The sequence below is a fragment of the Cnephaeus nilssonii genome (assembly GCF_951640355.1).
Source record: "Cnephaeus nilssonii genome assembly, chromosome: 5".
NCBI lineage: Eukaryota > Metazoa > Chordata > Mammalia > Chiroptera > Vespertilionidae > Cnephaeus > Cnephaeus nilssonii.
The window spans coordinates 11,320,974-11,338,410 of NC_137076.1; the positions used below are offsets into that span (position 1 = coordinate 11,320,974).

The window sequence follows — 17,437 nt, forward strand, 5'->3', positions numbered from 1 at the left end:
GGCAAAGGGCAAAGGGCATCCCTTCTGCCCTGCGCTGAGTGCCGCACACAAAGGTCTCATTATGCAAGTCTCAATAGACGGCTCTGTTTGGCGGCAATAATATTATTTTCTGCTGCTGACGTGTCACCTCCATTTTTGTACTGGGAATACTCGGCTGCATTTTCCTCTGCGGGCCGTGCCATGTCAGAGAGAAATGACACCCCCAGATCCTCGGACCCGGGAAACACATGGAAGGGGTCAGGCGACATGGCTTGGAGAAAGCCAGAAAGATGGGAGGAAGAGGGACAGGCTTCGATGCACCAATCTGCTTACTTCAATGGCTGGTTTCTGCAAGTTTGCACTTGAATCTCTAAGCATTTCTTTCTGGCCTCGGTAGTCATTAAAGAAGCTCCGATCTCACCCAAGGAGCAGGTCGTGGATACCAATGAAGTCACCTTAAGCTAGTTCTGTGCAAGGTTCCTTCTCTGAAAAGCATGCCCAGGCCACTCCGTCGCTTGAAGCAATGCAGAAAGTATGACCCGCCAGCAGGAAAAAAATCCTGGTTTCCTCATCGGCATTATCACCGCTTATCTCCCGAGGGGAGGAAGGGCAGGCTAGTGGAAATGCTACGGAGGTCAGTAACCACGGGTGGTTATGTGTCAGCGTAGCCAACATTTTTCTCTGGATGTAAAAGCAGGGGAGTTTGGGGTGGGACAACTCTGACCACATCCTTGCCACTTCTGAGGACTTTCATTCTTCGGAAGAGTTTGCGCCACTAAATCCCCCTCCTCTTTCAGGCCTCCCACACCTGCATTAAAATGCGATCACATTCTGCCCCGCTGAGCAGGGCAGGCAGTCTGACTGCTCACTGCTCCTTCATGCCCATCTGCCCGTAGGCCACCTGGCCCAGCTGCTAGACTCACGAGGCGGTCCCTTGTCCTGCACAGAAGCAACCACCTGGAATGAAGGGAGGGAAGCCCATGGCCGCTGAGAAAGCAAGAAGGCCACAGAGAAAAGGCAGGGTGTTGGCAAGAAGGGATATGCCCACCTGGCGAAGGTGGCGGGAAAGGGGAGGCACAAAAGGGACAAGAAGCAGGAGAGGGGCCAAGAGTGGGCCCAGCGTGAGGAGTGCAGGAGCACATTCAGGAATGACAGAGGAGAAACAGACTGATGGGGTCTTTCAAGAATGTCTGAGAAAAAAAACGGAACTTTTTTTTAAATATATATATAGATTTTATTGATTTTTACAGAGAGGAAGGGAGAGGGATATAGTTAGAAACATCGATGAGAGAGAATCATCGATCAGCTGCCTCCTGCACACCCCCTACTGGGGATGTGCCCGCAACCAAGGTACATGCCCTTGACCGGAATCGAACCTGGGACCCTTCAGTCTGCAGGCCGATGCTCTATCCACTGAGCCAAACCGGTTAGCGCAAAAAAAAACAAAAAAAAAAAAAAACGGAATTTTCTGTATCTATTGAACAAAATGCATGTTATGAGAAGGAAACTGTCTCTGAGCTCCAAGGTGGGAGCTGGAAAGAACACCCAGGGCCATCCAGTGCACACCCTTCCCTGTGCCAATGAGCAGCTAACGCCCAAAGAATGGAGGTGACTTGCCAAGGTCACACAGCACGTGAGTGTTAGAGAGAGACCTGGCTGGGGACACTTCCTCCATGGAGGGCGCCGGCCCAGCAATCCCTCCAGGGACCGACATCACTGGCCACTCCCTCAGGAAATATTAGTTGTGGCTTATTAACGCTTGGTGCCCAATGCTGGGACCTACAGGGACCCCATATGATCCACACCAGAGGCAGGTTATAACCTTGACCTGACCTTGCAGGCTGACAGCAAGCAGTCTGTGCTTTTCCAAGCTCCAGGTGTGGCTCCCCAGCAGGAGGAGGGGTGGAAATGCCCGGTGGTGCCAAGTGCATCCTGACAGACACGGCTGACAAAACAGCGGGCTTTCCCACGAGGCCAGAGTCCCGAGGCGTGGGGGGAGGGCCCCCCTTGAGAATGCACCCGCTAGGTTAGGTGATGTGTGCAGCAAGAAAGCAATATGAGCCCTAGCTGGTTTGGCTCAGTGGATAGAGCGTCAGCCTGTGGATTGAAGGGTCCTGGGTTCGATTCCGGTCAAGGGCATATGCCCGGGTTGCGGGCTCGATCCCCATTAGGGGGTGCGCAGGAGGCAGCCGATCAGTGATTCTCTCTCATCATTGATTTTCTAACTCTCTCTCCCTCTCCCTTCCTCTCTTAAATCAATAAAATATATTTTTTTAAAAAGGAAGAAAGATGAAGGCCTAAGCTTGGAGGCTCTTTCTGGGCAGTGATGAGAAAGCTGAAACAGGAGAGTGGTCTCAGACCCTTCAGACACACGGAAGACCAGGACAGAGAGAATGCGAGGAGGTGAGTATGGGATTTAAAATGCAGGGGAGCTCAGAGTAGGAGGGCAAGGCAGGGCGACGTTCTTCTAGGTGGCAGGATAGAAAAGAGGAAGCTTCAAGACAGAGCCTGAAGTCACAGGTCAAGAGACCATCATTCTGAAAAATAGCCAGTTAAGACAGGTTTTCCTAAAGTATACATAGCTATGTCTTCTGTTAGCTTTTCAGACAGATTGTATGTTGACTTTCACTCTTGGATAAAATCTTTTTTTTTTTTTTTTTAATATGTGTCTGCTGGCTACTATGCAGTTTGCCTATCTCCTCAAAAACAAAATATTTGTCAAAGGGCAATCAGTAGGCATGCTGAAAACGGACCATTCGTAAGTAAACTCCTAACGTGTGTGCTATGACCCAAGAAAGAGACTTTAGATTTGGCTGAATGAAAAGCATAAATCCTTCAGAGCAAAACATGAAGAGCACCCGGCCACTGGTGGGCACAGTTTTCTTCCCGGATCAGACGAGATTGGGTGTGTTCAGGGTGGTATGGCTTTAGATTAGTTTTCTTATCTACATGACAATTAATATTATGTGTGGGTCTCAACAATAAAGAGTTTTTAAGAACTATATTATCTGTGGCTCCTTCTCCAAGAAGGACGGCTCAATTCCATCCATGTCAAATCCAGGCCGGGAAGAACTGGCCCGTCTGATTTTCTCATCAGTGGACAAGAGATTCCTGCTTCAACATGTGCTGCACCCCACCCTCATTTCGAGAAGATGCACCCTCAAGAATTCTTTAAAAATCAGAATCAAACACTTATGAGCAAAAGCTCAAAATTGGTAGCTTTGGCGATTACTCTGAACGCTGTGTTTTCACAGTAACCACAATCAAATCACATTTGCAATGTAACTTTTGTCTGAAAGTTCTCAGGCAGAGAAAGCAAGAAGCCACTCCTTTTATCCTACCACAATTCTCTAGATCCGTATTCTCAAGTTCCATCGGAGAAGTCGGAGTTGGACAGAAAATGCGAGTCAGAAAACAAGACAACTGCCTGGCCACCCGCACCCCCACTCCCTTATGAGGCAGATCAAGCCACTGCCCCGGGTCAGCAGTTTCTGAAAGAAAAAAGGCAGACGACACAGACTCCTGTCCCCGTGGTAAAGGCTCCCGCGCGCGAAGGTTACTATGGGAAGCTGTCTTACTGATCATGGTGGTGCCGCCGGCCAGAGCTGCCTTGGTGCCTTGGAAGAAGTCATCGGCAGAAGTCATTCCCTGGTCGGGCATCTGGAAGCGGGTATGGACGTCGATCCCTCCGGGAATCACCATCCTGGAATGGGCCTCGATGGTCTTGACCCCTCCGGGCACAATCAGGTTTTCTCCTATTTGCCTGCATGAACAGGGTGGTGACAATGGTGGTAAGTGATTGTAATTATTCCTAATATAGGTGCACTCCCCACTCCCTACCACCAGCTAAGAAGCAATACAGCGCTTCCTTAGAAAACAAAAGTTAAATAAGGCACCAGAGGCCTAATCAAAGAGGCTTAGTTACCAGAAAAACCCCTAAAATCAAATGATAACAAGACCCCAAGGAATTTACATAAAATGCCACTGTACTTTCTCGATAAACACACAGTTGAGTTAATGATCCTATAGCAATTTCCCCCAGACCTGTTGGCACTTTACAAACATGCATTTTCACCAAATCCTTTGCAACATAGAGAAAACAGGGGAGAAGCAAAAAAAATAAATAAATAAGTGAACACTATGATTAGAACAATTTGAAAATTTGGAAGCCTGTCATTAGCAACGCAGATAATAAGGCAGAAAAATTCATTATGTTGAAGGATATGAATTCATTTCCAATGTTTAAAAAAAAACATTTCTGCTTCATCTTTCTACCAGTTTGTATTTTTTTTTAAAGGAAAAAGTAATCAAGGAGAAGTTGATAAAGTTCAAAATCAAATTAGTGACGACTAAAAATAGCCCCCAGGCTTGCTCACTTCCAGGCCAGTGTCTTTCTGCTGGATTCTAACTGGGGGGAATGGGACAGGCAAGTCATGGTATGTGAGAGCCTGGAGCAGAGACTGTCATAGGCACACACACATGGAGAAAGCATTAGATGTGGAAACAGTGGGACCTATTTTAGGTCCTAAATCAGGGTGTGAGTTTCCAGGCAACACATACATCCACTCCAGTTTTCCACGGCTCAGGAACGGTTTGCTGTAGGACTTGATGAATGCTGCTTATTCAAAAGATGTCATTTGCAGCAATGTTTGTCTTTAAACAGATGTGCCATTTCTCTGGAGCCTTAGGAGCTGTCCCAGTCGGAAGGGCACAAGGATACTGGTATGTACTCAGCTCACTTAACCCTCTAGAATCCAAAAATACCCCAATGCAATGACTGCTCTGTTGTTAGTAACACAATACACAAGCAACACAAGGGCAGTCTTAGTGGTGTTTGTTGGCACTTAAAGAATGAAACCTAAAATTCCCTTGGGATGAGGCAGTAATTTGTCTATGTTACTTAATTTGTTTTCCTCTGGCCCAGCCACTGAATTCTTGATTCAGAAAGCAGATGTGCTCTCTCGATAGAAAAGGGTATACTCACACTGTGTCCTTCCATTGGACAAGACAAGCAAACAACTACGTTCTAGGAAAACCTTTAATATGTGCAATAGATCCTAAACCAAGTATTTGAGCTGGCAACAAGAAGAAATTGTGTCACCTGGGTTAAAAATAGCAAATTACATAATGCGTTAGGAAATGGGTATGCATTTAATTGTGGCTTTGAATTCCCTAAATCTGAGTTTTCAAATTCACTAATTACTACCAATCAAAATGGGCTTAAATAGACACTAAGTCACTATTTAAAATCACTAAAGCTTGATATTATGTGTGTGAATTGTAGGTAATGCTTGGGAATACTGGAAGGTACACAAATTCTTCTATATGAGATACACTTACTTGATCAACCCATCTTCCATGTATATGTCTGCATAGAATGACTGGTCATCATTAACGATTTTACCTCCTTTGATCAGAAGACGATCACTCTGAAACAAAGACATACTAAGGTCACCATGTATGCCTGACCCATGAGGAACATTGGTACTAAAATAAGTGAGCTAAGGACACATTTCACTATTCAAAACTGATGCTCAGCCCAGCCGGCATGGCTCAGGGTGGAGCATCAACCTATGAATTAGGAGGTCACAGTGTGATTCCTGGTCAGGGTACATGCCCGGGATGTGGACTGGGTCTCCAGTGGGGGGCGTGCAGGAGGCAACCAATCAATGATTCTCTCATCACTGATGTTTCAATATCTCTATCCCTCTCCCTTCCTGTCTGAAATCAATAAAAATCTATTTAATTCTCAAAATGAGCCAATTTTGGAAAGGTTCGGTGACAATGGTGAACCTGTATGTGGGAACCCATTTGACACATGATGAGTAGGAACTAGCTGGTAAAGCTCAAAGCTTATCGTCATAGATTTAAAAACAAACAAAAAACCCTCTTTCCAGAGGACAATACTTTTTAATGGCTTTAAGCTAAACTTCATTAAAAAAAAAAAAATACACCCACATGTAGGGAAGTCAATTCTTGGCAAGCTTTGTGTAGGGGAAAAATTAACCAAAAGTCTGTTGTCATGGCAAACTCAACACAAACACACTAGGTTCCACCATAACAAGGTTTCAATTCAGCCTGTTCATTATATTTGCACTTCATTTTGAGGTAAATCACAGCAATTGTAGCAAAGAGAGAAAAAAACCTCTTCAATTATATACCATTTTAACTATTAAACTGTTAAGGAAAAGGAAAAGTTTTATGATAAAGTAGATGAGAGGGCAAGTTCTAAATCTAACACCACTATAAATTGTCAATTCACTTATGATATAATTAGTGTAAAAACTACATATGACAAGCAGCACATGAGGGCCAAGAATATAATGAAAATGTTGCATTATGACTCCTCTCTATTCCAAAGGCTTTGACGGAATGCAATGTTAAAATCAGTGTATATACACCTGTGCTATTCCACACTGGGTTGAAATGTTACAAGTTCAACCACAGATTGCCCTCTTAATATGCAAAACATTTCAAAGGAATGGCATTCATCTTGACAATGGTTAACTCTAACTTGTTACAAAACAACATGCTCAGCAAGTGCTATTTATCTTTAGCACCTGCCAAAGAAAATATTATAGCAAATGTGTAGTAAAAAACACATAAACTATGAGACCCAAGAAGATCCTTTTACCCAAAAATGCACACATGGATTTACAAAGTAACATAAGGAAAAACAGTAAGATCATTAAATTTTGTACACTTCAGTCTGCTGTAGACTTGGGAAAGTCATATGGGACGAAATAATCAACAACAATTCCTGCACTTGTATAAGGTAAATGTAAGAACCTTCACGAAATCCAGTGAGGTGGATGGAGATTCTTAACCGATGACACATAAAGAAACTGAGGCACAGAGAGGTTAAGTCACTTGCCCAAGGTCACCTGATCCAGTGCATTTTCCTCTGTCTGCACAGAACTCCCCCTCAGGATCCGACTTTGACAGGATAAATATTGCCTGGGAGGCAAAGAGAAGCCCTGCCCTTCACCACCTGCTCCCTCATTCGCTGTGGTACCTGTCCCAGCCATCCCTGTGAATCCCCGAGCCAACACACACACACACACACACACACACACACACACACACACACACACACACACACACACACACACACACGAAGAAACATCACAGCCCTGTTCACTCTCGTGCCTTCCAGAAGGCTTCTTACATAAGAGGCTGGCTTGTGATGATGGAAGGAAGGAGGGAGCCCGTGCTATATAGGTCCTCCATAATGCAGCCAGATTTTAAGGGTAGAAGGGGGCGCTCTTTTAAAAATCAGTCTTGTTTGCTCTTTAATTTTTTTCCCCTCCCCACACTGTCAAAACGAAACTGCCTATTTCATTCAGGAAGACAGCGATTTATTTGAGACTTGCAGCAAATGTGCTCTCCACCCCCCTCTCTCCAGACTTCTTCCTCCCCACAGAGAATATCCAACCTCGGGTCCCCCCTCGCCCGGCCCTTTGGGATCCTGGGTCTTTGGCCTTTTAGGAAAAGCTACTCCCCACCCTCGCCATTGAGCAGCCTGGCTCGCCCCATAAAATCCTCTCCAGCACACACCCCCGCCCCTGTGCGTTTGCTTCCACATCTCCCTCCTGCGGATGGGTGTGTCCTTGTGCATCCACAGGAGGCCGGGGTGCCCGTGGCTAGGGAGGAAAGCGCGCCCTCCAACCCAGCCCTGAACACATCTACACTTTGCAAGGATCCTTTCGGTCTCTGCCTCAGCCCCGGGTTCTACCCAGCAATCAGTGGGCCAATTGCAATCGCACATCATTACATAACAATGAATGTCCCTCGCGTTCCACCCGCCCTCCCCAGCAGTTCATTGGGGATGTAGATGGAGAACGAAGACCAGCGAAATCTTTTTTCCAGGAAAAAGATGGGGAGAGGATGGGCGCGGTGGGAGTCGGAACCTGTGTTCATCGCTGAAGCATCGCCAGTTCCTCGCGTGGATGTTTTTCTCGCGATTTACGAACTGCGCACCCCAGGCCCCGTCAGGGCGCCAGCACCTCCGGGCAGCGGGATCATTGTCTGGCCGGGGCCCGGCCGGGCCATCTGCTCCGCGCGTCGCGCAGCGCCATTACCTCCCCGGGCCGGGCTCGGCGCTGTCCCCAGCGCCCACCCTCCCGGCCCGCTTTGTATGCGCCAGCACGGACGCCTCCTGGCTGCAGAAGGGACAGAAGAAAGCCAGCCCGGAGCCCTGCCAGGGTCCCAGCCCCGAACCGGAGGGCGAGAAAGCCAACAGGGCCACCAAAGCCGGTCCCTGGTCAACAAAAAGCCCACGCCTGGCCCCCACCCTTCTCGGCTCATCCCCGCGTCCCTGTTTTTCCTCCCCGATTCCACATCATCCTGGTACGCCCTGCCCTTTCAGCATCCCTCCGCTGTCATTCCGCCGCCGGGCTGAAACCTGCTCCTTTTTCTCAGGGGCCGGAGGAAGGCTCCAGAAAGCCCTTTATGGCGGGGGCGGGAGACACCGGGAGAATCCATTTCCCATTTCCCCGTCCAGCTCCTCGAGTCCAGCCTCGCAGCACGCAGCCCGGAGAACAATATCCGAGCTCCAACCATGCCTATGCAATCTGGCATCCATTTGCTTCCACCCCACAGGCCAGCACTGCAGCATCTCGCTCTGACAATAAAAGGATACAGCGGATCTGGCGCGCTACCCAGGACGACCTCAAGGCACTCACGCTATTTTAATGTCTTACAAATCATGTGGCTCATAATTCTATGATTGCGTCTCCTACCACCACGATCGCCTTCTTTAGTAACGGGGGCGGGGGGGGGGGGAGTTAGGTCCCTCTTCCTCCCCCTCCTTAAAAAAAAAATTCCTTAGATGTTCCGTGCCACAAAAGGTTGCTGGCCGACCACAATTTCCCAAGTGCCAAACTCACCGTGATGCGTGGAATATTTTTCTTCCCCTGATAAGACATCTCTCTCCTGGGAAAAAAATAATTTCAAGAGGGCAGCGTTAAGGCAAAAAAGAAAAAAAAAATGCCAAAAAAAAAGAGAGTTGATATATTTTTTTTTTTGCAGGATTGAAAAAGGTGCAACAGCTTAGCTAGTCTTGCTGATAACAAATTCCAGGAACGTAAGAGATAAATGCAATCCTCTGTCTCTCTTTCTTCCTCTCCTCCAACACAGCCCCAGCCAGGGCGGAAAAAAAAAGAAAGAGAGGGAGAGAACAGGAGGGAAGGGGGTGGAAATAAACTACAGCAATAAAAGCCTCGGTTCGAGTCGGCCACCGCGGCGCATGCGCCGCCAGCCACTCCCTTTCCTCTCAGGCAAAAGCCATCCGCTTCGGGAGAGACGAGCCCTGATTGGCCACAATCGTGGGATATGCAAATGTCCAGGCGGGAGGGGCGCGGCGCGAGAGCGCGAAATGCTGCAGTGTGCGGCGGAGGGCGGCGGCCGGGGCGGGCGGCCGGCCGGGGGGCGCGCCTTTCGCGCCCTTTCTTCGGGCCAGCGCCTCGGGGGACAGTGGCTGCGGGAGCCCCCAAATGCAGCAGCAACCGCAACGCAGGGAAAATGGCGGGTGATCCTTACGAACAGGGGAGCTCAGCCCGGAGTCGGTGGTCTTCCTTGTAGCCCGAGCGGCACGCACCCGGTGGATGCCCGCCTGCGCGCCAATCCGCGGAGGCCGCCGCTGCAGCCCCGCGTGGGGTGACTGCGCCGAACCAATGGCTTCGCTGGCGGCGAGCGCGCGACTGCACCACCGGCCGGCGCCGCGCCGCCCGGGAGGGGCGCCCGAGCTCTCCTCCCGCCGCCCTCGCCCTTCGCGAAGGCTCGTTCTGCCTCCGCCCAGGAGTCGACGGGGGAATTGCAATGGCAGCGAGCGGAGGGAAGGGAGAGGGCTCGCCGCGGCGCCGCCCAGCCCCGGAGAGGGGCGGCTGGACCGGGGCCTGCGAACGGGGCGGGGCGGGGCGGCGTCCGCAGGGCTCCCCGGGGGCGAGCAGGGGTGCGGGCCGGAGGCGAGGCTGGAAACCTAGCCGAGGGCGAGCGCAGGGCTGCAGGCACCCGTGGCCTGGCAGCTGGGAAGTCAGGGGTCGGGAAGGGGGGCCGCTGGAGAAGGCCGCAGTCCGCCGCTGGGGATGCAAACCCTGCCCTGAATTGTCCCTTGTGCCTTCGGCCCGCAAGGAACTTGGGGGCAGGGGGCTCAGCAGCTGCCTGTTGAGGCAAAAATGGCCCAGTCCGGGGGCCCTGTTCTCTTTAACAGTCACGCCCACCTAGACCCATCTGTTGATGGTCGCATTTCTCTGGTGCCTGCAGATCTGTTGAGAAAAAGCTGTTGGAATTACAGCGCCCAAGGAGCCCCCCCCCCCCACCAAATTTTCAGTGCTGTAGACAGGCCTCCACACAACAACCTAATGAGGCAGGAAGCGAAGAGAGACACGGAAGAAGCAGAAGGAATGAAAGGAATGAAAGCTTACGTCCCAAAAGAAGGGGAAACTGAGTCATGGAGAAAGCCTCCTGGAATCAGAGTTAAAAACACTCCCCAGCCAGAGATCCTAGTCACTCTCACAAGGCGTCGGAGGCACCTCGGCGCTAGCACCTGGACAGGCCCCGGCCTGAGTCATGCCTAACTCTTCAGAGTCGCTGCGGAAGAAAACCTGGTCCCTTTGATCCCCGGCGACATACCTGGGGTCCTCTCTTTGGAAGGTTGCCCAGGCAGGTGCAAGGGCTCAAACCAGCGGCAGCCATGGCTTTGGATTTCTCTGCCTGAGATCAAACAATAGCTAGGCCTACATAATCTAGGCCGTCCAGCAGCCATTAGAAAAAGGCATCTGCTTAATTGGCTCACACCTGCTCGGCAAAGATTAGCCAGATAAATACAGAATAATCCTGGGGCTACTGTGGGCCCATGTTCTGATGCCTTTCTGCATCTGGCCACTTGGGGCTGTTATCTGTTCACAAAGTGTGAAATGCACCCGCTCACTCATTCCTGTAAATTCTAAAGTCCCAGCCAAAACCGGTTTGGCTCAGTGGATAGAGCATCCGCCTGCGGACTCAAGGGTCCCAGGTTCCATTCCGGTCAAGGGCATATGTACCTTGGTTGCGGGCACATCCCCAGTAGGGGGTGTGCAAGAGGCAGCTGATCGATGTTTCTAACTCTATCCCTCTCTCTTCCTCTCTGTAAAAAATCAATAAAATATATTTTTAAATAAATATATAAAGTCCCAGAAAAGCCGAAACCAGTTTGGCTCAGTGGATAGAGCATCGGTCTGCGGACTGAAGGGTCCCAGGTTCGATTCCGGTCAAGGGCATGTACATTGGTTGCGGGCACATCCCCGGTAGGGGGTGTGCAGGAGGCAGCTGATCGATGTTTCTCTCTCATCGATGTTTCTAGCTCTCTATCCCTCTCCCTTCCTCTCTGTAAAAAAAAAAATCTATAAAATATATTTTAAAAAAAAACAAAAAGAAACTCGGCTTAATTAAAAAAAAAAAAAAAAGTCCCAGAAAAGAGGGGTGAGGCATGCAGGAAGCTCCCCAACTGGTTAATTCATTCAGGTTCCAATTAGCTATGCATCTTGAAAATAACACAGAAGCACTTCCTTCTCCAACCATGTGCTGTGCTAAGAGAAAAGTGAGTTGATATCAGCAAGGACTGATGTCAGCCTGCAGGGGTTCAAACCACAAGTCAGACTGCATTAAGGGGGCCCTCCTACCTGTGAAAGCCAACAGTGCGTTTCAACAGGGAGGGGGGGGAATGTAGAGTGGCAGGGGGCCAGGTGTCATTAAATCATTAGAAAATATCACTTGGCAAGCAAGTAAATAATGAGATCAAATTAATTTAAAACCAAATGACCTCTAATTATATTGTTTGTTTATATTCTTCTTATGTTTTCCTGCTCCCGAATTGTTTGATCTTAACAGATGTAACTATAGCTAGTTAGTTGCCAATTTTCCATGGAATATTTTGCTTTGCAATAAAAGCTCCCAAGAGCTTTTGTGTCACTTATTTTTATAGCCATTAATATGAGGTTCTTAGTCCATAATTGACATTTCCACTCATAAATATCCAAAGATGTAAGGTTTGAACTGATCGGTCTGTTCCAAGATAGAGCCTAAGAGTATTGGGCACATAGGAGACAGCAAGTAATGTTAATGGGCCAGGGGAAAGAACTGTCTGCAATCTGCATTTCTTACCGTACTTACCGCTCCCTGCAACGCAGAGAAGTAGGGGCGGGGCAAGGGGGTGGGGGGGGAATTTTCCATCTACTCTACACTGAAAACTTGTTCCTATGCACTTTTTATACTGTCTTTAAACAAACATTCCATGAAAATTTTCTATAAAGTTTCAGATCATTGTCCCTCTACCAAATATTTGAGCCTGTTCTTAGGTATGATTTTTTCCAACGTTTTAAAAAACTAAATGCATGTCAAACATGAAAAGGCATTGTAAGATGGCCTATTCCACATTATGACCCCTTCCCAAAGCCCCTGCCTTCCCAGACTCCTCCCCCAGCACCTAGAAAGAGCAAGATGTGATGACTAAATGACATAGCCATTTAATGAAACGTTTTTTCCCCTGGCATTTTGGTGGTCTGGGGGAAAGAACCTGCCCAAACAGATCCATGAGCAGGAGGAGTGAGGCCTACCCAGGTGCTGTATCAGACCCTGACCTCTGCAGCTGCATCTCCCACCCTGACACCCAGGCCCTCATCCCCGTGCTCAGGGTGCATGCAGCGGTGCACCCCCCACACACACACACACACACACACACACACTGCCCTTGCCCAAATCTGCGCCCTGTCCTGAGCTGTTCCCTTCACCTCTCTTCCTTCCCCTCAACACTTCCTCTACAAATGAGCATAAATATCATCTCCTCAATGAAGTCTGCCCTCATCCCGTCTCCTAAAGTCTTAAGCACAATCTCCTATATTCACCTCAACTGTAACATACATCCTGCCATATTGTAATTATCTGTCCGTTTCTTCTATTAGAGTATGGCTCCTAGAAGCTAAAAGCTTTGCATTCCTCTTTTTCCAGGAACCAGCGCACGACCTGGTCCATGGTGGGGGCCCTCCACATTGGGTGCATAAGTAAATGCTGTCATTTCTATGACAAGAAAAGAAGATGCGTCCATGTCACCATCAGAGGGAGCTTTGACATCAACAATATCTCCAACTCAGGCATTTCTCTTAGCACTGTGGCCTTGCTGGGTCTTCCTTCTTGGCAGCCCAGCTCCTCACCTGAAAGTCCCTGAAAGTGCAAGAGGACCTTGTCACCAGGCGGCTTATGATTTTCATGGGTGTAGCTGCCTGAATGTTAAGCTACACCTTCCGTAAACAAACTGCCATGCACCATCAAGCCTGAGAAAATGCAGGGAGAGCGCATCCAACCCTAAAATGAACTCCGGAATCGTACGAGGCAGCTCCAGTCTCAGCACCAACTTCTTAAAGCCTTCTCTCTCCCCCCTCCCATTTTTCTTTGTGCATACCTATATTATACCATTTATCATATTACTAGAGGCCCGATGCACGAAGATTCGTGCAAGAATAGGCCTTCCTTCCCCTGGCTGCCGGCACCGCCTTCGCTCCGGCTGGAGCCGCCTTTCCGCCTTCTGCCTCTCACCTTGTTGTGTCAATTTGCATATTCCCTCCTTATTGGCTGTGGGCACTGCCATCTTTGTTATGGAGTTATGGTCAATTTGCATACTCCGTCTTTGTTAGATAGGATACCACCTACACTATAATATGATGGTATTCCTCACCTATACCATCACTAAGTGAGCATGACTTTCCTTCCATTTAAAGTTGGAGCTCACAGAGACTGGGCACTCTTTCAAAAGCCGTACTCATGTCTTACCCTCATATAGGGCCAAATGGGTGAGGGTTCAAGAAGGATGGGGTGCATGGAGGGATGTCCAAGTGATGACATCCAGTCAGTGTTATACAACCTGGGCAGCTGGGGTGGGAGGAGTGCTGTCACTCAGGCGCCACTGGGTGACTGGCTGCTTTCAGTTCCTCAGCGCCCTGCACAGTACGGGTCCCATCTGGGCCCAGGCCCACCACTGTGCTTGGTTTCATCTTCCCCCTTTGGGAGGCAGGAATAACCATTTCTGCTTCTGTGGCCTCTCCTGGGCCTCTGCAGAAGTGTAATGTTCAGGATGTCATAGAGCAGAGAAACTCCAAAACAGAAGTTGCTGACAAAGAATGGAGCCTAGATGTGGCAAAGAGAAACCCCCCGAGCCCCCTCATTGCTCAGCCCTGACTCCAAGGGCTGTGGCCTCACATGCAGCCTGCAGAGGCGTTAAAATTCACGCGGTGGCAAAGAGAAGGTGCTGGAATTCTTTGCCAGAAACAAGGCATCGAGTAGGACATTTGAGCTGGAAGAGATGCCTTCTTCTCTGCTGAAGGAACCAGGCCATCATGGCGATTTCTTTGTGCGTGTAACCCTGAAGGGGCAGAGTCTGCAGAGGGACAGGCACGGGCGGGCTGACGGGTCCAAGCCTGCCCAAGACATCCCCCCCACCCCCGTGGTGCATTCTTTACTGGGGAGCGGGAGGGGGAAGGTACAGAGTAGTGACCCATAATGGTCAGGAGTGACTGGCCCTCTGAGCTAGATGCGGGTTTTGCTAGAATTGTAAGACTATCGGTCAACCTAGTGGAGGCTGTGAAAGCATGCAGAAGTCCTTACTGCGTCAAGACGGGAGGCTCAGCTGCCCAAGTCCATGGGGCCCAGAGGAAAGTGTGGACTTCACAGCATCAAGTAAACTTGGCGTTCTCCTCTTACCTCCAGCCAGTGTACATCCTCCCAGGTGACCCTTGCGTTCCCTACCTTGCACATCACACATGCGCTGTGTGACAGATTTTCCCTGGGTTTTTTCTACAGAGCAGGACACTGACAGCATCTTGCTCCAGCTGACATGCCTCAGGCCTGCCCTCTGGCGGTGAATGAGGAAAGTGCACTGAGATTCCCCTCTGTGGTGGTCTGGCTGGTGGGTGACAGAACTAGGGAAGGGCCTTGTTCCAGTGTTCCTGAGTCTCCTGCAGTGATTTTGCCTCTGCACTGGAATCCTTTGGGAACCTGCTCAGACACCCTGATTAGAATCTCCAGAGATAAAGCCCCGGAATGTTAACTAGTCTACCTCTGGCCACTAAACCTCCCCAGCCTCCTTTTATAGAAGAAGAAGCGAGAACACTCTCACTCCTTACCTAGGATTTTCCCAACTCCCCAGAATACATCGGTGCTCTGCTCTTTACCCAGTGGGACGGACTTATGCAAGAGTGGTAAATATGATCATCATGACCCTCTACTTGTCTGCCTTTTAGTGAAACACTGTTATGTAATCAGTAAGGAGGGAATTAACATTTACTGAGCACCTACCATAGTCTACGTATAGCACTGGGCACTTTAAATACATCTTACTTGATCCTCCCGAGAATCTTACTAGGTAAATCTTCATTTTACAGACAGGAGAGGAGAGCTCAAAGCAAGCTCTTGTTCCAGGCTCAAGTTCATGCAAGAGCAAGAGCTGGGTTCTAATTCAGGCCTGTGCGATGGCCTCAAGCCCGCGGGGCTAGTTCTTTCAAGGATAAAGTACTTGCTTAGCCAAAACCAGGACCCACCCTGTAAACCAGGTGGGCTGCTGTCTCTTTCTTTCCCCCTCTCACAATCCCTGCCTGCCACTCGAGGCCCCCAGAGCTTCGGTCAGTCCCCCGGGGCCTGCATGAGTTCCTCAGACACTTCCCCTCGTCCCCAAGTTAATTCTCCATTTCTGCCTTTCTTTATCACCCAACATGACTCAGTTTCTCTCAGTGGCCCGGCGCTCTTCTCATTGGAAACGTGATGGATTAACACCGAAGTTTAAATAAGCAATGAGTATGCTAAAAGGGGAAGACCTTGACTGGCAGAATTTCAGACAACGAAGCAGCTGCAGAAACCAAATGCAAACTGTGTATCACGATGCCTCCCTTCCCAGCCTCGTCCTGGGCTTTGCTCCACACACAGCACCCTGGTTCCTTCCGTTTTCCTGCAGCAGGCCCTGCCGCTGCTGGCCCCTCTCCTCCCATTCACTGCAGGGCCGGCCCCTTCCCACCCTTCAAGGCCCTCTTCAGGGAGACCCTCCCTGGCCCCCCTGTCAGAAGGCCGCCCACAGCTTCGCTGGTCTTCCCTGTCTCAGCACTGTCTCCTCAACAGTAACCATCACCAGCTGGAAGCATTCTTGTGTATGTGTTTACTTGGTTATTTCTTGTCTCTGCCTCTCAACGGCAAAGTCCCTAATGACCCTGTTCTCCACCCCAGCTAGCAAGGCCCTCACAGCACTCAAGGGCAGAGACCGAAGGGCAGCCGGTAGGTGAGCCTGGGAGCCGCTCACCGGCCCTCCATGCTGTGCAGAGCGACGCTGTGGTGGGGGTGGTGGTGGTGGTAGTGGTGGTGGTGGTGGTGGTGGCAGGTGTACGCCAGGTGCTGCACTGGATCCACAAAGCTGTGCTCCTCTGCCCTGGGCCTGTGCTGGGGGCTCTGTGCCCAGACTGTCACCATCCAAAGAAACAGTGGGACCTCAGGAGGACCCCGGAGAAGGAAGTCACTGGGAGGAGAGCAGCCAATGGAGCGGTGCTGGGGCAGCCTGGCCACTGCACGTGTGGGCCTTTAACCTGGATTCTACCTCCATGGGCAGCACCGACCGTGGGGGGTGCAGTGAGGCCAGGGTGGGGTCCAGAGCCTGCACTTGTCCACGTGGCTCAGGAGTTCCCTCTGCCTCTCAGGAATCTACCTAATAAAAGAGTAACATGCTAATTGACTGTACCACCAGCCAATCAGGAGTGAGTATGCAAATTAACCCAACAAAGGTGGTGGGTTAATTTGCATACACAGGCTCCAAGCACGGGGCAGGTCGCTTGCATCAGGCCACTAGTTAAGGAATAAAGTTAAATGAGTGAAAAGGCCACTTTAACGTGATTGGGCTGAGAGAGGAATAAAGTAATCCCAGGGGCCTGAGACACTAAGGGGGAGGTAGTGTCCTCCCTCCCTCCTCCTCTTCCTTTCCCCCGAAGGCCACTGCCTTCATCTGAGGTGTCACCATCTTTCCCAGTTAATTACTGGGACCCTGCTTCTGGGACCAGTTCTGTCCTGAAGTCAGGGCACTTTTGAAAAAGTGCAAATCTGACCATTTCGCTCTTCTACTACAATAGCTGCGTCCCAAAGTGCCAAGGCCTCAGCATGGTGTCCAGGCTTTTTCAACAGCCCAGCCTCTGCCTATCTCTCTTGCCTCCTTCAGTGCTCTCTGCATCCCTGTTTCACACCCTGTGCTCCAGCCACATCAAACTCTGCATTCCCTGAATGTGTCAAGGTGTTTGTAAACTCCGTTTCTATAATCACATCTCCACCTTTCCCAGCACACCCATCCCCTCGCTGACCCCTCACAGGCCACCTCCTCTGTGCAGCCATTCCCGAGCCTGCAGGTAGAGGTGACCACTCCTCCTGCTATGTTCCCTGGGGCCCTGTACAGACACCTAGT

The 17,437-nt window shown here is 49.9% G+C and overlaps 1 protein-coding gene across 2 annotated transcripts in view; it reads right to left on the bottom strand.

Annotated features, from left to right (window-relative positions):
* Positions 1-17,437, bottom strand: part of DPYSL2 (dihydropyrimidinase like 2) — a gene marked incomplete at its 5' end in the record, with an annotated part of 117,318 nt that overhangs the window by 68,418 nt on the left and 31,463 nt on the right. Inside the window, 3 exons of one of the 2 annotated variants that reach the window (XM_079770419.1) lie at positions 3,558-3,742; positions 5,320-5,408; positions 8,868-9,741. In XM_079770419.1, the coding sequence (XP_079626545.1) occupies positions 3,558-3,742; positions 5,320-5,408; positions 8,868-8,906 (313 nt within the window). Of the gene's footprint in view, positions 1-3,557; positions 3,743-5,319; positions 5,409-8,867; positions 9,742-17,437 lie in introns of those variants that run through there. The other variant, XM_079770418.1, reaches the window with a different exon arrangement.